The 22,255-nt window shown below is 29.5% G+C and overlaps 2 protein-coding genes and 1 long non-coding RNA gene across 3 annotated transcripts in view; 1 reads left to right on the top strand and 2 right to left on the bottom strand.

The window, feature by feature from the left end:
• The window catches only part of LOC118192672 (uncharacterized), a 70,879-nt gene extending 68,337 nt beyond the window's left edge, over positions 1 to 2,542 (top strand). Inside the window, exon 12 of the mRNA XM_085813893.1 lies at positions 2,413 to 2,542. Coding sequence (XP_085670019.1) covers positions 2,413 to 2,517 — 105 coding nt within the window. The 3' untranslated portion in view covers positions 2,518 to 2,542. The remainder of the gene's footprint in view (positions 1 to 2,412) is intronic.
• Positions 1 to 21,798, bottom strand: part of LOC146998290 (uncharacterized) — a 58,283-nt gene extending 36,485 nt beyond the window's left edge. The window contains exons 1-2 of the long non-coding RNA XR_015040418.1: positions 21,616 to 21,798; positions 14,094 to 14,275 (exon numbers count right to left, since the gene is read on the bottom strand). This is a non-coding gene — a long non-coding RNA (uncharacterized LOC146998290). The remainder of the gene's footprint in view (positions 1 to 14,093; positions 14,276 to 21,615) is intronic.
• Positions 17,283 to 21,677, bottom strand: LOC118192670 (replication protein A 70 kDa DNA-binding subunit-like). Its single transcript, XM_035363672.2, has one exon. It carries the CDS (start codon positions 21,375 to 21,377, stop codon positions 19,305 to 19,307), a length of 2,073 nt encoding a protein of 690 aa, XP_035219563.2. The 5' UTR covers positions 21,378 to 21,677; the 3' UTR covers positions 17,283 to 19,304.
• Positions 21,799 to 22,255: the final 457 nt, after the last annotated feature.

Raw genomic sequence — 22,255 nt, 5'->3', positions numbered from 1 at the left:
ATTCAGTTTATAAGTGTATTCAGTTAATACACTTTATAAAGTGTTTAAAATATATTTCAAAACCCAATCAAATAAGATAGGCTTTGAGATTATGACAGTTCCAGTTATAAAACCTCTTATTTAGCAAAAATATACAAAGCTGTAAATTTTCTAGTAGAAAATTATTTCTTGTACGTATATAGATTTGTAGAGGAGGTGAGTGAGACACCAGCATAGGAAACATGGAGATATAAGCATCAGTTACAAATTCCTTTCAGTAGAAATGCTAAATTCTGAAATTTTTATATTAAATAATTTAATATTTATATTGCTTCTGAAATTAGCAGTTTCTTTTCAATGACTGAAAGTAGTTACATTTCTCGTGTTAAGCTATTTTTGCAAGGCCAGTCTTGCATTTATATAACTGATTAAAGATCTACAATAAGTTGAGGAAAAATTGCATTGTGAAAACATTGTTAAAAGCCTATTTAAAAATGAATCTTAGATGTTTTTAATAAAAGCTCTAATATGATCAAAGTTGTCTACTTCAAAAGCTTGCCTTTTTAAATTGGAATTAATATCCAAGACCAGTTATTGAAAATATGTTTGGATATCAAATCTCATTAAAACACTCTATATTATGTAAAAAAGTATATTCTAAGTTTTACTACACTGAAGTGCCACTGAATTAGGGATATACATAGCTATGCAAATTTTGTAATGCTGTATCACATTTATGCTCACGTGAGGACATTGTGGTAGCTGCTTATATAGCTAGTACTATGGCTGTTGTTAATCAGTCATTTCGTTTCCCAGTATGGGTAAAACTTCTGATTACACCTTCGATCACAGACAGATAGTAAGCGCTCAACACATGGGCCATTCAATTTCCAAAATCATCAGAGGGCTAGGATTTTTAAGGTTGACAGTGTCAAGAGTACGAGAATACACATATGGTGGGGAGGGGGGACTAGCAATTGGACAAATTGTAAGGGACAATTAGCCTTGAACGAGTATGGTATGAGATGGCTCAGCTGTATTGTACATAGTCAGCAAAGCCAAACATTAGCTTAAATTACCACCCAGCTGAATCAGGGTGCTAGTCCTATAGTCAGTGAATGGATTGTGCAACGCTCACTTCACCATATGGCCTTTGCGAGGTGCAGACTCATGAGAGTACCATTGCTCAGTGCATGCCATCGAGCAGCATGTCTTACCAGGGCAAGAGAACATAGAGAATGGACTCTAGAGGACTGGAAACAAGTAGCATGGAGTGATGATTCTCGATTCCGACTACTCAACACTGACGAGAGGCTGAGAATGGAGCATCAGGCTCATGAGCTCATGAAGGCATGGATCCTGCATGCCAGGTTGGAACTGTACAAGGCCATGGCAGCTTAGTCATGGTCTGAGGTGTTTTCTCTTAGCAGTGTTTGGAATCTTTGGTACTTGTATCCTTCAACTCAATATGATTTGGAACATAGAGTTGCTGGGCGATCATCTCTATCCATTTATGTCGTTCTGTCATTCACATAGAAATTGAGTACTCCAGCAAGATAACTGCACCTCTCATAGTTCCCGGTTGACTACTGCGTGGTTGGATGACCATTCCCCTGTTATGAACTGGCTACCTAGAAGTATTGACTTAAATCCTGCTGAGCACATTTTGGGTGTTTCGGAGAAAGGTGTAAAACCACATCACACAACAGTAGTAGCCCTTGCTGAATTATGGACAGTTCTATCTGATGTTTGACCAGCCATTCCTGTAGAATGCTTCTGCAAACTTTTCGAAGCTATGCCTCATCATATGTAGCCATTATCAAGGCCAAAGGAGGCCCAACTAATTATTGACTTTTAGTCCCTAATTCAGTGACACTTCAGTGTATATAATACAAAACATTAAAAAAATAATATTAGAAGGTTTACTATATAATGAAAGGTAGTTGAAGAAATTATTATCTAAATAATTGTTAAAACGAAATATTTCATTTTCCTTTTTATGTCTAATATTTTATGCTGACAACATGAGTTTAATAATGGGACTTTTTCCTTATGCATCTGCTATATATTTTGGTGTTTTTTTTAATTGCAAACAATTTCAAATCATAGGAATAGTTTCTAGATACACAAACACACAATGATAACCCAGATGGCACTTAGGTCTGGGTGTGTGTTTGGCTTCTCTGTCACTGGCACCAAAACGTGTAGCAGATGCATAACAGAAAGGTATGGAGTAATGTATATCCTATCATCAGGCAGGTTTCATTAATCATAATGTGTATCTGAGTTAGATTTAGAAAAAAGATAATTTTTCATTTAACATTTATGGTTTACTAATTTTCATTTTGTAAAGAGTTTATAAAAGGGTCATGTACAATATTTTTATAATATTATCACCTTTATAATATTACTTAATTGCATATATTTCCTTAGATTATGGATTGTACTTCTCAAGTTTTAAAAGGGAAAGCTCTGTACCTAACTTCACTTCAGAATTTCTACAGCAAAATTCAGAAAAAAGCTTCTGTATGTATTTGATGAAATAAAATAGTTATATTTTATACCTTCTTAGCTTTATATTTCTGAAACTTTCATTTCTTATTACTTAAAGATTTTGTACAGTTTAGTGGAACAAATGATTCTATTTTCATTATTCTGTGCCATGATAGTGAGTTATATGAATGCATACAAATTTATTTTGCAGATTTAAAAGACATATATATGTAATGGGGCTCTAAAAATTACTTTTGAGAAACAGAACTTTTTTAGATTGGACTCAAATCTGAATAGGACTTTAAAAATTGCATTTGTTCTCAAAGCTATAATGCTCAAAATTTATACGAGTATTACTTAATATTACTTAATATACGAGTATACTCGTATTACTTAAATATTTAATACAAAATTTAGTTATTAATATTTTGCATAGTATAATTCTTTTATGTCTCAGTTCTCATGCTTTTTCTGTCAAAAAGGCTTTTCTATCACTAAGCTTTTTTGAAGGAGAGAGATATACAAGATAAAAAATATGAAAGTAAACTTCTAATTTTAATTGGTAATAGTCTCTTTTGTTCTTCACATTAATTTTGGTACTTTCCCTTTCTGTCCTAAAAAGAGTAACTATTCATAATATATCAATCCTAAACTGAGTCATTTCAAAATTAATCAGCATCATAAGATCATATCTAATGCTGCAATTGAGACACCTTTTTATCCTATCACTGAGCAAGATAAGAAACAGAAACTTTTTGACACGACACCAACTTTGCCAAGTTATTACAACAGTATAGCCAAACCTTAAAAGTATAATCACCATATTAAATACCTATAGTTAGAAATGTGTTTTCCTAAGTATGATCACTTCTGAAACAGAATTTAGTGAGATTTAAATTGATCTTTAAGATTTCCTCACAATCTAATCTAGAGAAAGGCGAGTAATAATATTTTATTTACTAATTTTTGATTTTTTGAAAGAGCTATCAATTCAAATTTAGTTTCATGTAGAATCAGAAATTAAAACAAATTTTCTTCACTTGTATCCATATCATAATCCTCCACTGCACTTATCATAATTTGTGCTTGTAACTAATGAAGCAGAAAATTACTCTTTTGTAATAAAATTAAATGGGATTCCATGGGGCTGATCAATTAGTGATTTAATTCAACATTTAAATTTGGAGCATTCTGCAGCTAAACTGAATGTGTTTACACTTACAAGCATCAAAGATGAGAATGGTTTGGATATGCGAAAAACTATGGATAACTAGTGCATAATTTCCAGAAGAATGGGGAGGAGAAATGACAGTATTTTTTAAAAAAAGGAGAAAAATTCTAGAAAAAATTATGAGTGGCTATTTTGATGTAGTTGAATTTCATTGTAGATATAAATACAAATTACACAAGATAGACAACAACTGAAAGTTCTTTTTTCCTTCCTTAAAATAGTAGTATGGTATACTAAATATAAAAAATATATTAGAATATTTTCACAACCATAGTTACATTAATTGTAGTAAAAGAATTTAATATTCCAGCCTTTCTTCCTAATAATTTTTTAATATACTCACACAGCCAATTTTTAGATTCATATAACAGTGCCTAGATTTCCTATAACACAGTGTAACTGTTTGGGAAATTTACAGCAAGTCCTAGAAATGAAAAATGTCCTATTTATGTATCTGTGTTACATTATATGTAAATTTTGTTCTTCAGCAGAAGCATAGTAGGATTTTGACAATCTACACTCATTTTCATAGATTAAAAAAATCAATTTTTAAAAAAATTCAGCAATAGGTTTTTTTATACAATTTTTTAAAATTTGTTTCCCAATGGTGCGCACTAGCCTATAACGGCATTGGCCACTCCTAAGGCCAGAAGTGGTGGCCATTTTATTGTGGAGGCATCCAACGAGATATATACTGGTAGAGAGCTTATAGCAACCTCCGACTGGTTGCAACATTAGTGTCACGTGACTGCTGGTCGAATTCCGAAAGTCCGGAAATACTTTACATTCATTTCTATGGGACGAAAGAAGCCTGCTCTGCTTGGTCACATAAAATTTAATAAAAAATGGTTATCCGCTGCAGCGCCTATGTATGTAAAGAAAGTTTTGTAAAAGGGGGACCTGTAACCTTTCATAGCTAAGTTAAAACTGCATGATTTATTATTTTATTTCCAGTATTTTTGTCATTTTACTATCTGTTGAATTGGTTGGAAAGTTTCAGCCATATTGTATAAGAAAATTACCGCTGTATATGACATTTTCAGCATGTATTAATAGCATCAAAATGTAATAAATACTGTGACATTATTTACTGGAATCACCTTTTACAAATAATTGGATTTTATGTTCTTTTTCCGTGTACTCCGTTGAAATAAAAAGCTGCGCCAATTGGCGCTAACCTTTTTTCGCCAAATCGTACGCGTTTTGGTTTCATAAACAAGTACTGCCTGCAATTAAAAAAAAAAAAAAAAAGAAAGAAAGAAAGAAAAATGCTATTATTATTAAATTATTGAGATAAGATTGTGCGATATGTTTACTTTGTTAAAAAAAAGAAAAGCTAATTCAAAGTCTATAAATGAGCTGAAAATTTGTATACTAGTATATCTTAGCTAATAATGCATGAATAAATCCTAAATTTTTTTAATTTAGCTAATGCATAAGAATGATCTGGTAAAGCAGGAATAAAGTGGCAGTGAATTCGAACTTACCAAACATTATAAGGAATAAAATGGTATTAACTCGTTAATGTCAACAGATTGCGTATACTTAAAAGTGCCACCTATTTATAAATTAATCACTTCAATATTTGATTGCAGAGTTTTTGCTTTCATAGTAATATTTGTTTAATTTAAGATTTTTTAAAAACCTTTTCCTTTAAAACTATTTTTTAGCAACATAAATATATCATAACTATAGAATTTTCTTTAATTTATAATGAGGATTACATGTGTATTAAGATATTTAGTAAGAGTTAAATTAAAAAAAAAAAAATTCTTGAAAACAGGCCTTAACTTTTTGTTGCATACAAACAGTATATATATATATAGTTTGTCAAAAAAAAAAAAAAAAAAAAACCATCAAAACTATATCTGAGTGAACTTTTGCAGGTTTGAATGAGGCTTTCATCATTATATCTTTACTAGTTTTTACTTTCTATTCATAAAAGCTTTTTTTTTTTTTTTTTTTTTTCCTTTTCTGTGAAACAGTCAGTTTTATTAAAGCCCTGTATTTGTTAAAATAAAAGCATGTATTTTTAATTTGTAGTTTGTATTTTATTTACACTGTTTTATGTATTGATTTTTTAAAAGTAAATATCACATTCTTTATATATCTATAAAGATTTCCATGGTTTTACAAGCTAACTTTTTTAAAAAAAATTTATATTATCTCAAAAAAAAAAAAGGTCAAATTTCTCATATCAGAACCTTATATAGGGTATTGTATTTCATAAAGTTCTTCATGTAGTATATAATTAATGTGTAGTTTCTATATTTCAGCCAAATTGTGTGTTTTTGTTTTAAAAAGCTCATTACTTATTCACATATCAAAAATAGGAAATTTGGAATATACTTGACTACCAGTTTGAGTAGGTGATTTTTGGTATTTGTTCCCGATATATTTATAGTAAATACTATATTTAAATGCACATTTTCGTAATCTGTTTATTTAATTGGGATAGAGGAATAAAATATAATATGTATTGTCATGTTTGAATTTATAATTCTGTAATAAAATTTTATTTTGGAAATGTACATTTTACAGCTGATGTGCAAAATATGAAATCTTACTAAATTTAATGTATAGCAGCATACAGTTAAGGCAGTAGCTTCCAAGTTTGCATGAAATTATTTTCTAGACATTGCTAAGTTTATAAGCACTTCAATATGCAAGTAACTGAAAAAAAAAAAAAAAAAAAAAAAAAAAAAAGGCATTTACAATCAGTGAAAGATTTTTTTAAAACTAAACATTTTATTTACTATCGTAAATTTCCAAAATGCAAGTACTATTGGTAACACTGAAAGGTCAAAGGTAAATGAAATTGTTCCGAAAACTATTTCTGACTTTAAATTAAGTAAAATTATGTTTACTTAAATATAAGAAAGTAAAATATTTTTCTGTAATAAGATTTCAGTATAATTTATCTTTTTGTATCATAAACTATATTATAACTTTGGATAGTAATAGTTTATAGTTCCAGCTGAAAGTTAACAGTCTGTAAGTATATATTTCATGAATAGCATAAATACATACAATGTGATTTTCTTTTCTCTTTAGGATGCAATGCATTAAAAATAAACGAGATTTTTTTACCTTCTCAAATATTATAACAGTAGTGCAATTAATTTTTAAACATTATTCAAAATTAAAGTTTCCTCTCAATTTTTTTATTATTTAGTTTAGATTTTCTTCCTAAAATTATTTAACCTAAACATCTTAAATAATGGCGCAAATAATTTAAAGCAATTATTAAAAATATAGATAAAATATTCAGGAAAAAAGGGGTTAAGTTATATCTAAAAATAATTGTAAAAAATCCAATAACCTAATTCGAGGCCGTTGTCTGCCGACTGCCAGCAAACGGAAATAAAAAGCACTACTAGCCATATCAGAAGCGCGCCAAACTGGCGATAAACAGCCTAAGCTATCACTCCCCAAGAGCGCCAAGAGCTTAAGTCACGTGGTATATGTTGGAGACATCCTAGCAGACGAATTGTCTGTGGGTGAGCCGTCTACCTGTTATATGAAGTCGTTGGAGGCACCTAATAAGCGGCCACCGTTACCTTCTATTAAGGGACAGACAATTTTACATCCATACCTTCTCTGGGACTTGAACCCGAGCCCTTCGGTATCGCAGTCAGGCTTCTCTAACCACTATACTGTACTATACCGTCTGGACAGCTATAGTACAAATATGCTTTTATATGATATATGAGCTTTTTAACACTAATACATTACATTTACAACTTATTTTAATTTTTTGTTATTGGAGTTACTCAACACATTCTGCACATACATCAGTGTTCTCCAGTTTTACTGTAAATGCACACTGTGAGTCCGTAGAATTTTTTCATTTTATATAAATTATTACTTTTGGAGGTAAATTCTATTGTTTTAAAATTAATTTTCAATTTATGTGATTTGTACATGTAAAAAATTTATTATCTGCAACATTTTAGGTACCGAGTTCCAAAACAAATGTGCTTTATAACTGGTTTGTTTACATTCTGTGAAATGAGTCAGCTGGTTTATTTACATCTTGTACAAAGAGCAAGCTTGAGCAAATAGGAACAGTTTCTTAAAAGTAACATTTGAATGTTTTTTCTTCCATTAAAAATCATAGAGGACAGAGAAATTTTCTTATTTAAAATTTCAATTCTAGCTTTTTTTTTTTTTTTTTTTTTTGTGAGCTAAAACTGCACATGCGCAGAACATAATGAGAGAATTAGCATGATTACAAAAAGAAAATCTACTGCTGGGGCTTTTGTAAACTATGTATTTATTTATTTGTCTATTTTTCATTCTTTTTTAAGAGTCCAGAAATTACAAATGTAATTTTCTTAGTAAATATATTTTTTGGGACGACAAACAAATCTCCACCATTGGAAAAAATAAACTGCACCACCAGTAAATTATAGTTAAAATTGTCTGATGTGATAATATCATACAGTTGGACATCTGCTAACAATGTAACCTTGAAATATTAGTGATTTTGTATCAGCATCATCTATTTTTCATATGAAAATGTCATGTTTTTAGCCATATGAGCATCATTTGCAAGTAATTTTTGATTTACTTCTTTATTTGAAGGAATCTGCAGCTGAGGTGCATCGATTGCTTGTGGAAGCATATTGTGAGGCTGCCTTAATCCTTTATTTCCCTATATGACTTTAAAGTCCCATCAATAAATTTAATAAGTTATGTCCCAATGAGATTTTTAAACCCCAATATTAAATTTTTTAAAAATGAAAAACTTGTAAAATGTTTTTAAGTTTAATGTGAGCTGTTTTTCAAGCATAAAAAAATATAATAAAGTTACACACTCATTAAACAAAAACTAATAATAATGTAATTTGGGACATAAAGGATTACATGAGAGAAATAGTAGCAAGTGGTTTGAAAAGTTTAAGAATAATGAATTTGACGTTGTCAATAGAGAATGTTGCAGAAAGATGAAAGTGTACGAAGAAGCGGAATTGAAAGCATTATTGGATGAAGATTCAATGCCAAATACTAGCAGAACTTGCACTTACATAAGAGTGACTCAAAAGCAATTTCACTTCATTTAAAAACGTTGGGGATGATTCGAAAGTAAGGAAATTTAGTTCCATATGAATGGACACCAAGAAACGCTGATTTTTTACATGTGAAATGCTGCTTGCCAGGCATAAACGAAAGGGTATTTTGCATTGTATAATCACTGGTTATGAAAAATTGATCTACTATGATAACCAAAACAAGAAGAAATCATAAAGATCACCTGGCCATGCTTCAACATCGACAGGTAAGCCGAATATTCATGGAAAAAAATCATGTTGTGTATGTGGTGGGATCAACTTGATGTCATGAATTGCTCAAAATGAAAGAAACCATTACTGGGGCTCTCTACTAAACACAATTTATCAGACTGAGCTGAGTACTCAAAGAAAAATGCACCCGCTACTACTCCAGACATGACAAAATTATTCTCCTGCATGATAGTGCTCATCCACATGTTGTGGCACCTACTCAGAAACACTTCTATCTCACACTGTATTCACCTGACATTGTTCCTTCTTATTAGTACTTGTTTCAGTTGATGATGCATGGCCTGTCTGAACAGCGCTTTACACCATATGAAGATAACAAAAATTGAGCTGATTTGCGGATACCCTTGAAAAATGAAGCATTCTTCCGATGCGGTATCCATATGCTGCTAGTAAGATGGGAAAACTAGTGGCTGGCAACAGACAATACTTTTGAGTGAAACCGAATGTACCATTCTTTCACAGTATATACCCAGTTTTTGATAAAAAGAAATTATGGAGACTTATTTGTACTCCCGATATTTTCATTTTTATTTAAAAGTTTTAAAATGTTTCAGTGCATTTTTATAGTTTCTTTACTTCTTCAACTAATTTCCTTTTCATTTATCTTATTTCCTCTCTTATACATTTTCCCTTTGCACTGATATTATTTCCTTTCTATATAAATATATAAAAAATGTAATGGTTTTGTAACCCATAAATTTTGATTAACTAATTTTTAAGACATAAGCACCTTTTAGTTAGTTATTTATATGCAAACAAATTTTAAACAAGCAAACATGTAACTTTCAAAATTCAAACATTTAATTTAGAAAATAAAAAGGGGAAGTAAACAAACAACAGAAAGATGTGATCTATAATCTGCAAAATTCTCTAATATGCACAACTTTTGTTGCAAAGATGTGTGAATTATTGGAATTCTACTGTATTATTGCTTCAAAATTGTTCTTAATATTACAGTTTACAGCGGTTTCTAAACAATCTTTGCTGTTACGGTTTCATTAGTTTTCTCACTGTAATTCAATTTTTTGCATTGTTAGAAGACAATGTGTACCTGAAAATTAGCACTTGGTTATTCAATATTGTTGTTTGAGCCATAACATTAGAAATATGTTGCATGACATCAGTATTATAAATTTATTGTTTTGATATTTAGAGCATCAATACCTTTGATACTTTGAACTGAAGCTTTTTCATGATATATTAATAGTGATAATATAAATAATAAATTTTTCTTGCCAAAATGTGTGTAAATAAAGAAATCTATATTTATAAGCATTGGTCTAGATACAGACAGTACATTCATTAAGATGTGTTTCTTCTGCTTTTAACTTTACAATAAATGATAAACTTTAATAAATGATGTTTGCTGTGGCTTGTCAGTTCACATTGTATTATTGAAATTGTAAAAATAAATTACATTTTTCTTGCCTTCACATACTTTTCTTAATTTTTAGCATATATATGGAAAACTTTGAATTTTAATGCTCAACTTTTGATTAGGAAGAGCATTTAAACAAAGCAATATTACCTATAATAATATTTAAATCCATCAGTTCTTCCTCTTCTGAGAAATATGTAAGCATATTTCAAGTAATACAACTTCTAAATAATAATGGAACTGCACAGAATATTCCATTCTGGTGTTTCTTCTAGATTTTCCTATGGATCCCCAGAGATCCTTATGACCGCTGAAGGGTCTATAGTGAATTAAAATTAATTTGGGGGGGGGTTGAAGAATGTCAGAGGTCCACAAATGGTTTAATATAAAATAAAATCATTGTGACTCATTTTCATTACTATGAAAGTTAAACAGTAATATATAGATGGGGGGGCAATTTTTACGTTCTGAGTAAAATAAAAAAAAAAAAAAAACATATCCTTTTTCTTTTTTTTACAGACAACAGAAGGAGTAAGCTCAATTAAAAATGCAGACAGTATAATGTGACATATTCAAAATATGGCTTTATTCCATTACCAGGATACAGTGCTTTATCTATGTCATTTCTGTGTTACAAAACTTTGCAAAATGAATCAGTGAAACTTATTTGGCAAAAATCCATAGCAACAAAAGATAAAGATTTAACTTGTTTTAAAACTGTCAAAGAAAAATATTTGAGAATACTGTCATTGCAAGAGTTATCTCAGCAATATGATGAGAGTGCATGGTTCTTATACCATTTCCTCACTAACTGCAAAGTCTGGAAAGCCATACATCATTGGTGAAGAACTTATTAGTGAAATAAAATACGCACTGTGCTGCATAAACCAGCTTTTGATATTATAAAAAGAATTCCATCAAGTAATAATAAAAGTACAAAGAAAGATTGACGAAATGACCCAATGCATTGAAAATTCTTTATGCGAGTACTTAACATGAATTTTTAGCTTATAAGATTTGTGAAAGAAAACATTTTCCAAGAATTGTTATTTTTTTAAATGTTTGGCTACTGATACAAAAGAAACAGTATTTAATGAATTAGAGATTTTTTTTTATAAAAGTTATATTTTTGAGTAATGTTCTTTGTTACTGGCTGTCCTCTGGCATACTTCAAACAAGCTATATTGAATGTATTATTTGTACTTTGTGTCATTCAGCAACAACATTTAGTTGCCAAAATTCATAGTGAAAGCTTACATGGCTCACTAAATTATATCATTAGAGCAGTTAATAAAATCAAAAGGAATGCTATAAATAGGAGATTATTTGCTTAACTCTATTTGGAAAATGACAAAGGTTATAATTGTTTACTACTTAGCATGGGAGTTCGTTGAAAGTGCATGTTTGGATTGATTTTATGTATTCTTTAAATCAGTGTTGGAATCCCTGGAATAATTTGTGGCTCAATTTATGATTCAAAAAAATGACATAGCTTGTATGACTGAGTGATTTGCCAAATTCAGTGAAACCAATTTGAAGCTATGAAGTAATCAAACCAAAAATATCTGCATTTATTGTACAACTTTTTCTAGACAAACAAAACTTGGGGAGAGTAGAATGCTCTCAGCTTTCAAATCTTTCAAAATTGCAAAAATGAGATGAAGATTTAATTGATTATTGTCAATACTTAATGGCTCTACATTCTGATTTCAACGAAAGATTTGAAGATATTCTTCCCTTGGTTATTATTGATTAGATGCCTGACCCTTTTGCAAGTAGATCCAAACTCAGATGAATCCATATTAATATAGGCGCAATTTAATAAATAATCTGCAAATGAGGAGATGATACCAATGTTTGAACAAAGATATTACAAATTCTAATTACAAAAACATACCAATTTTATATTTTGGATTATGGGTCACTCTACAGAAGCTGTTGATTACTTTCCTGCAGTTTTCTATTTAGTAAAAAATGATTTTAGTGCAGTTATGAGCTCATCACAAAATAAAGAAACTGACTGGAAATACAAATGTTACTCACACATTTAGATAAAAACCCTCATATCATCTCATTAGTTTGCAGATCTCATTGAAAAGTAATAATGTGTTTTTGTAAATATCAAAATGTTTACTTAGATTTTTTTTAATCATCATTTACCATTCAAGACATCAAAGCTAAATTGTAATTTTTCTGTTATGCAGTTATGAAGAGTTATTACATTTAATGGTTTATGGTCAGGATTTTGTCATAAGAGGTCCATGGGCATAGTAATTATTTAATCTATCTCTTCTTCTGTCTTAAAATCTTGTACTTGGAAAAACAACATTTATTCCAACGTGAATCATTAAATAATAATGATTTTTGTTGGAATAAACTTGTGAAATGAAATCTAGATAAAAAATAACAAACTTTATTAAGTATTATTATGTAATAATCATGTTCAGCAAATCTAACAGCAATTAATCTCTAACAGCAATTAATCATATATTAATTGTAATTAGTGTTCAGAAAACTCATTTTTAAAGAATCTATTAAGACTATCTTTTTCATTAAAAAGGGAGTGTGTATCAATAAAAATAGACCTTACATATACTACATATTTTATGCATATTACAGATATTACAATAATTAATGCAAATAATTATTATGGCTATTAATTTTAAATAGTACTGCTTAATAATAAAATTAAATATTTATCTTAATAATTAAATTCAGCATACTTGTGTGTGTGTGTATATATATAGACATATTCAACGACTATAAATATCAAGAATTTCTGTAAAATTAATCTTAAAAATAAATAAAGTATAATTTCTTTATATATGAGTAATTAATCCAAATATTAATTCAGATTATTTTATCTTAGTATTTTATACTTTTTCCCCATTTAATATACATAACCACAGAATATAGGTTATAAAAACAAATTAATGTAATAAAAAATTATTAATAAAAAAAAATTATTGTCTCTGAAATATATATTCAATATTTTTTACACAACTAACACATGAAGATGGAGATGAGATGAAGCAAACGAAGTTCAGAAGAGGGTTATCAAGAATATGAAATTTGTGAAAGGATGTCAAAATGTATTCATTTTCTGCTACCTATTATAATTTTCATCATTTTGATATCTTAGATTGCATCAGATTCTCTAAATTATTTGTTTGGAAATATTTCCTTGATCCCATATTACCTAATTACAATCTGAAAAATAAATAACGTTATTATGCAAAATATTTTTGAAAAACCTGTGAGAAATATTTTTGCCAGTTAAAGGCAGAAATAAATATGTATAATATTATATAGATGTATGCATTACAAGATATTGAAATATTTATGGTGTAATGTACTGATATGTGTTATTTAAAATAATGATTGATTTTTCTTCTTCAATCCTTATTAATAGTTATAATGAGCCAGCATTTAATGAATAGTATTATCAGTGGTTCTCAGTCTTTTTTGCTCCATGCACCCTTCTGCCAGTGCTAGATGAATATTTCCCCTTTTTTAAAACTCAAAAACTCTAGTTGTTTAAATTTAGATCATTTTTTAATGTGCTTCGTATATACAAGAAAAAGCATAGAAAATGTTGATAAATGTGAAAACTTGAATAGCAGTAGTTTTTTTTTTTTTTTTTTTTTTGGTGTGTGTTCCTAAAGTAAACTAAATACTTAACAAGTGAATGAAAAGCTGATCATACCCTCCCTGAGACTATGAAATTCACCCAGTTGAGACATGGAGGTAGGAATAAAAGAAGACACCATCCTTGCACTACAGCTGATGCAGTGCTGCTGAGCTCTTGTAGCTGAAGAAGAGTGGTACTTTTGTTTACATCCAGAGCATGTTACCTTGACAGCGGTTTGATAGTACTTCCACACAAATCTAAACGTGGGGGACATTTCCGCATAAAAGAAACATTCATTGTTGGATGGGTAATAGCAATTTAACTAGCATTTATGCACAAATCACATCTTGTTTATCTTTTTCATAACTTGCAATAGTGATTTTGATTATGAATTTGTTTTATAAAATTCTAAGCTACTGGACTACAAAAATATAGATTTTAGCAGAATATTTATGCATAAAGAGTGATAAATAAATACTTAAGGTACCTTTAAAATGCCAAAATATTGCAAAAATGTAACACGTTTTAAAGCTCAATTTCCTAATAAATAACTGGTTATAATCGTGAAAATTTGTATACTTCTTTTCATTGCCCTTGACAGTCAGTGTATTTGCTACTTTTATTTTTTGTTCCAAATATAAAAATGTTTTTAAAAAATACATTTTTTTGTAATCCACATAATATTGTAATATGCAGGCATAAGAGTTGCTCATTTTAAACTGATCATTTTACTTTTATATAACTGAAAAATAATCACTTTGGGTTTATATAGCTTAAGTGAAAAACACGAAATTACCTCGAAATCAGGTAATCTTTTCTAAAATTAATATATATTTAGACAGATATGTAATAAGTTATCCTTCCCTTCACTGGTAGCCATATATTTGTGTAAAATTGTGTACCGAAATAGTTGCCAATTTGGCAGATGTGTCATCTGTGGTCAAGGTGATGTAACCATGTGACATGCCATATCATCATGACAGCTTATTAAGAATCTGAAAATAGGGTGATCAATGGAATTGAAAAGCTTTGTCTATTGTAAAAGATCCTATCACATATTTTAATCTAATCCCTAATAAAAGCAGAAGAGATCGAATAGTGGTCTGCTACTTTTAAAACGGTTTCAAGATACAAAAAAATCATCATCAATGTTATTAATCAGTATATCATTGCATTTTTATATTGTTGCATTTTGGATTACCTTGCAATATGTTAATTTTGGGTATTTGTGAATTTAGATTATTTAGTTGTTTTAACTCTGTGAAAAATTGCAACAATGTTGGTATGCAGAATACAAGAATTAAAATAGTGTTACCAAGAGGGCTGTGTCACTGCTTCAAAGCAATGCATAGGAAAAACCAGTTTGGGCTTCTGCTCTATTTCCTACCATCATGGGTTGAGAATCGCTGATATATATATAATTGTTTCATTTCCCTGACAGAAATATCATAGTTCACTATTTATGCTTATGACTAGATTCTACTGTTTAAATTATGACAAAACACTTTAGGGAAAAGAATGCCTTCATGGAGGGCTTAAGTGAAACTGGCTTATATTCATATTATTACACATGAGAAAAGCCATAAAAACTTTTATGTAGCCAGACTATTCACTGGGATCTGAACTGAAGTCAAATTGCCAGTGTTAAGCAATTATACTGCTCAATTGCAGGTGAACCTGGTATTTTTGCTTAAAAAGTATAGACAACTTATTTTGGGGCTCAATTCACTGTTACTTTTCTCCATTTTGGCTAAACTGGGTTTTCATCAAGCAGATTGTTTCAGCACAGTTTTACTGCAATTTTTATCTGTTATGATGACACATGTTAGTAATATTGAGCAAACCCATTTATATTTCAGAAAGTTTGTAAAATGACAAAAATTATAAATAAAACCTAGTCATGGATTGATAAAATATTATACAGAAATTTATACTATAACTAAAGTTTGATGCGGAATTTGAAAATGATGACAAAATGTAATGAAAAACAATGACATAATGTTTTACCTGAAATTTTAGTGCCAAATTACAAGGAAAATTACATCAACTCTAAAATCAGCATACAAGGAAAATTACAGTCAACTCTAAAAGTCAATTCTCAAAATTTAATCTTCTATGTGTATAGAACTTAGAATTTAAATAAAAAAATAGCATTTTAAAAAATTAATGTTTTAGTATGATTGATTGGATATTTTATTACAAAATGAATGATGTTTATTTTTGTCTACTTTAGAATTTTTATTTACATAAAAGGTGATTTTAGTGCCTCTAGTTTATAAAAATTTGAGGATTTACAATGATAATGGATAATGCAATTTCATTACATGTTTAACTTTTTATCATGTATTTTATGCTTACAAAATAAAAAGTCTCAAACAAAGTTAGATTAATTTCTTAAAGAAAATAAGCAAATGACTGTCTGAAACATTACATACCAATATACCAATAATTATTCACTTAGTTGCAGGCATATTCATAAGGCAGCATTTTTTGCCTTCTCATTAAAATCAAAATTTGGAAAAAAAAATTATACCATTTTTGTATCTAATTAATATATAGTACAAATCTGTAATCTGGAATCGCCAGGACTTCGGCGATTCCGGATTAAGGGTTTTTCTGGATTATAGATCATCAATTTAAATCTGGTATGATGGCATGCAAAAATTATACAATTAAAAATATGAAACCATAATTTATGAAATAAAGAGCAATTATGATCTAAAGGGTATCAAAATTTAAAAAAAAAAAAAGCTTAATATTTATTTGTTTACTTTATTAAACATTTCTTTCAATGTAAGTTGTTTAAGTTGCTTCATTTTTTGTGCTAAACGCGCATGCGTAAAGCATACAAAAAAGAAAAAAGTTTGTGGCTTTGAGGTCCGGATTATAGATAATTCCAGATAATGGACGTTCGGATTACCGACTTTATACTGTATAAAATTTATGAATGTAAAATTTAATGTTTATGTATATATAGTTTTCTTTTATTCTCACTGTTAAATTATAACGATAGTTTCTATTCACGTTAAGAGTTTAAGGATTTACATATTTCTATTAGGTATTAAAAAAGGTCAAAATTAATAAACAGCATAAATAAGTAAAAAAAATACGAGCTATTATTTGCTCATATTTTAATACACAGCAAATGCATTCTTCATTTGGCTAGTGATCCTTTTGAGATTGAGAAATCATTATTACTTCATGTTTTCTTTCTTCCTCATCAAAATACAACAGTTAACCACAGCATGGAAATATTTCAGAGGATACCAGTTTCATAAATTTTATTTTACTTCAAGTATATCAGAACTAAAAGTGATAATGAGGGTGCTAGATCTGGGTAGTATGATGAATATAGCAGAATATCTCAGTATAGCTCTGCAATTTTCTGACATGTCACCATAGCAGCATGTGGTCTGACACTATCATGATGAGTTATGACGTTCTTTTTTTTAATATCGCCAGCCTCTGTTCTTTGACTGCTTATATCTCCTAATTCAGCTTTTATTAGATTTCAAAGTCATATTATACTGGTCCTCAGATGTGCATATACAGAACATTCTCTTATTTAGGCTCAGGCTCGTTTTAGAATTGGACGGGGCAGGTTTTGCATGCTCATAATATGCTCTTTTCCTAACAATGTTTTCACTAGGAGATTGCCAATTATCAACCAATCCAAGAAGCTTTCGTTTTTATTCTCAGCAAGCAAAGATTTGCATATGACAACTCGAATATTACAATTCATATTTGACAGAACATGCAGGAACAAAACTGTATCTTCACTAACAACTTTCATTAAATTTTAACATGCTTCTATATCATTTTCCCTTGTTAGTTTATACAAAATACAGTATCATGAATGAACTTTATCAGTAGTCATGTTTACATGATTCCATCTTATTTAATAATGATATGAGGCACTTTTGTTTCAGTTTAGAAGAACACATATGTATAAATGCAATAATAAACAGAGGCAGCCATATATGTCTCAAATGAACAAGTGCATGCATGTTCAAACTTGAAATAATGTAAATGGACAGAACTTTCCAGCACATCTTACATAAAGATCAGCCTTTTCTTATTTTTAAAATGATACAGTTGGCAATTTTTACAGTTTCAACCACAGAAGTTACATTATGCTAAATATTTCAGATATTTCATTTTATTAGGAAGAGTAACAGATACATATTTGCATGGCAGAACATGAATGTTAAGATACAAATTAAGACATGAGTGTGTTGTATTTAATGAATTCATGTCTTTAAAAGTTTTTAAGCTAGGTTTCTGATATAACCATTAATCAATATATGCAGTTTTATATACTAATAAACAGTAATTTTTCAATTAAAATTCCAAAAATTAGTGAGTGAAAACATGAATTTAGATGCTAAATTAATGCATACTTTATTTTAAAGTTTCCATTTTTTGAGAAATTATTGAAAGGATTTGTATTCTGTTTTCTGAGCACTACACTGTATGTTTAATAGCAAAATAATAAACACTTCATCATTCATGGGAGAAAGTGCTGAATCACCCACTGCTTTACATGTTTCTCAAAATTGCTAACTTGAAAATATTAAGTCAAAGAATTGCACAAACTTGGCATTGCACACTCCTTTACTTTGTCCATGTACACATCGATATGTGCCATCTAAGTGGACGATTCTGCATCAACTTGAAAATAACAATTCAAATAATTGCACAAACTCAGTATCCGTGTACACATCGACCTATTTTCACTTAAAAAACATCAGACAATTGCACAAACTTGCCACTGCGCACTCCCTTTCCATGTACACATCAATATGTGCCATATAAGTGGTCGATTCTGCACCTTACTCCGCTCATGTATCAAACAAAAATACTTAAGATTACACAGAAATATCTTTTATAAAAATTATCATGTGAATAAAATTTTAAAAAATTTACAAAGTATAATAGGTTTTATACAAACTATATTGTGTGCATTTTAAACAGTTTATTTTAAACCTTATTGGATGGTGAGAAGCACTAAAAGGATGAATCACACATTTCTCAATAAAGCTGTGAGCAAATGAAGAGTTGCACTCTGTTCACTATTATCAAATATATGCTACATTTTAAACTCATTATTCATTTGGAAACAGAGTTTCTGTTCATTAATGAGATTTAAATGGTTAAGAAAGCAAAGCTAAATACTGAAATTTCATTTAAAAGTCTGATTCATCCTTTTATCAAGCCACTGTAATTCAATTTAGTTATTTGATATTTTCATCTAGTTTCTACTATTTTAAGTGACAGTTTTACATATTACAACATAGTTGCTAACAATTTAATATCATTTATTATTTTTTTACTATATATCAATGGCTCTACTATATTCACATTAGTAATAACTGTTCTCAAGCTATTAGTTCCATTGTAGTTCACACGCTTGGAACATAACTTAAAGATAAAAGATTTAAAATGCAAATCTGATAAAATATCATAATATTTATCCATATTACTTTCTTTAATTTTATTTAATTCTTCACTTTTAAAATTAATCATACCTTCTGCTTTTTCTTCAAATGCCATGACCCTAAGACTTCTAGAAAAATCAGCAAGGATTAAAGGCAAGAACAACTGCCAGCTGAAGGCAGTATATATTTTACTGCATTTATCACATTTATATAAGCCATTATTTAAAATGGTAACTTTTCTATTACAATCTGCTAATGGACATGCTGGATACAGACATTTTTCCTTTCGTACTTGAATTACAGTTGCCTTAGTTGTATAATAAATTGGTTTATCTATTTTAATTACATCAGCAAATGTCTTCCAAGGTGCAAATTCAGAAAAAGAAACTTGTTGAAATTGAATAGAATCATTCAAATTTTTAATCCAGAGTTTTAAATTTGAGGCTTCTTTTATAGAAGGATCAATAAAAAACATACTACATGGCGAAACATTTAATGAGAGACCACCATAATCTTGAACTTTTGCATTTTTAATTGCAATTACAAAATTAAGACTTTTTTTGAAATTTTCAGCTTCTGCACCCCACAAAGTAACAGTAATAACACTACCACTCATATCAACTAACTGAATACAGCGCTTAGAAATTTCTTTGCCATTCCTCATTGATATCATTTCAACATCTGATTCTTTGACACATATCCCAATAACATCCACAAATGAATCTTTAGGACATGATGCAATTTGTTTTATGTGAATAAAGTTAAAACTCAGCATGGGTACAGTTAAATCATCAGTCATCACTTGTTCTATATTACTATTCCTTGAAAGTACAATTTCGTATTCATGATTAACACATGAAATTTCCCTAGCTATTTTTACAGAGCCATTACTTATGTAATAAATATTATTAATTTCTAAAAGTGATTGAAGTTCCACAGCATAATTATCAAATCCAACTGCACGAATGTCACCAGTTTCATCTAAAAGTACAAATGAAATAAATTTTCCATTTCCTTGTTTATTATCATAATTAATAAGAGTTGTTTTATAAACAATTCTAGCTTTTATTGTCCACTTACTATGATATGGTGTAAGACTTAAAATAGGAAAAATAAGTTTATCATCACATACTTTATTACTATTGCAGTTTTTTTTATAAGATAAATTTTGTAGAGTACTTTTTTTAACTAATATATCTCCTTCACTGCTTAAAGTATTCTTGAAAAAATTAGTAGATGATGAAGCACTTTTATTGAATGTATCACATGGAAGAAAGCTTGAACAATGAGCTAACAATTTATCATTTAGTTTTACGGGTTCTTCCACTTTATGACAATTGAAGTTCTGTTTATAAGACAGATTTTCTAATGCACTTTTACTGGGTAATTTTCCTTTCTTACTACTGTCTGAATTATTTATATCCAGTTTAGTAAGTAATGATGCAGTTTTAGTAAAACACAGGTTTTGAGGTGAACTGTCACAAAGAAATATATTTATCTCATTGCTGTTCGAGCTGTTTACAAATGATTCAGATGATGATGATGTACATGGCTGTGCGAAATTTTTGTCAGTGTTTAGTAATGAAACCTCCTGTTTTACTTCAGTGCTTGGTATAAGGATTTCAATGTCTAAACAGATTATAATTTTCAAACAACTGTTTGCATCCAACAACTGCTTAAATGCATAGTTTTTCAATTTAAATGTCGAATGTTTTTTAAGTTTATTTGTCTCAATCAGATAATTCAAATTAAAGGCCAATAGTGCAGAAGAAAAACGTGTTACACCATCATATAAAAGCAATAGAAAGCGATCTTTTCCCCCATTACATACTTTTTTATAATCTAATATTTGTAAAACTGCGTTTTTAACTGTGGCACCATCAAGAATCTTAGTTAAAACACCACGAGTCAAATTGTGCATAGTGATGCGAAATAGTTGTTAACATTTGTTTTAAATGCAAGGATATCATTTTCCAACAGGATTTAAAATCAATTATTGATGAATAACTGAAAACCCATCCACGCGAAAAACACAAAAAACATAATAACAGGCAGAGTAATCGGAATTAAAAATAAGTAATACATAAGCGTTGTCATTATAATAATGTCGAATGTATTTTAATTTTTAAACAAAACTCGTAAGAAAGAAAGAAACATACATATAGATATTTAGGAAAATCAAACCAAGGTGAGAACATTATCAAAACACAATCATGTGATCGTGATCGTATCACAGAACTTTATACTGCGTGATACGGATTTATGTAAATAAAAAAGATACGGTTAGACGTGAGGTAACTAGTTAAACTAGAGTAAACCCTGTTCTCTAGTGAAGCAGCATTGTACATGCAGAGGGGGAGTGGCTTTTCTTTGCATGTTACTACGTTTGCAGAATGCGATATAAACTATCCTCTTTGCTACCCGTAATTTGATAACCTCGACTTTTCATTCGTCTCATTTTCATTCCTACTGCTCTCTACTGTATATATAACACTGTACAAAGTTTCTTAGTGATTATTTAAATATCACGTATTATTATTTGTTTTAGTGTATATATATTTGCTAACTCCTATGTATACTTTCATAGGTTGCTTTAAATTATCATAGTTTACTTCTGACATTTTGGCGCATTAGCTGCACGTCACTGACTCCACGCGAGATGGCTGGTTTATTTTGCTTTATTTGATCACGGCAAAAGCGAGCAAGGACTTAGCTGCCTAAAGGAAGAGATTCTTTTGTGTAAGACTTTCTAAGGGCAACTGGCTCGTATCCACATTACCCACGGAGAAAACCCGAAAG

Source organism: Stegodyphus dumicola, chromosome 3 (genome assembly GCF_044657685.1).
Source record: "Stegodyphus dumicola isolate Sdum_Otavi_A_Nest chromosome 3, ASM4465768v1".
NCBI lineage: Eukaryota > Metazoa > Arthropoda > Arachnida > Araneae > Eresidae > Stegodyphus > Stegodyphus dumicola.
This window is presented reverse-complemented; position numbering and strand designations above follow the sequence as displayed.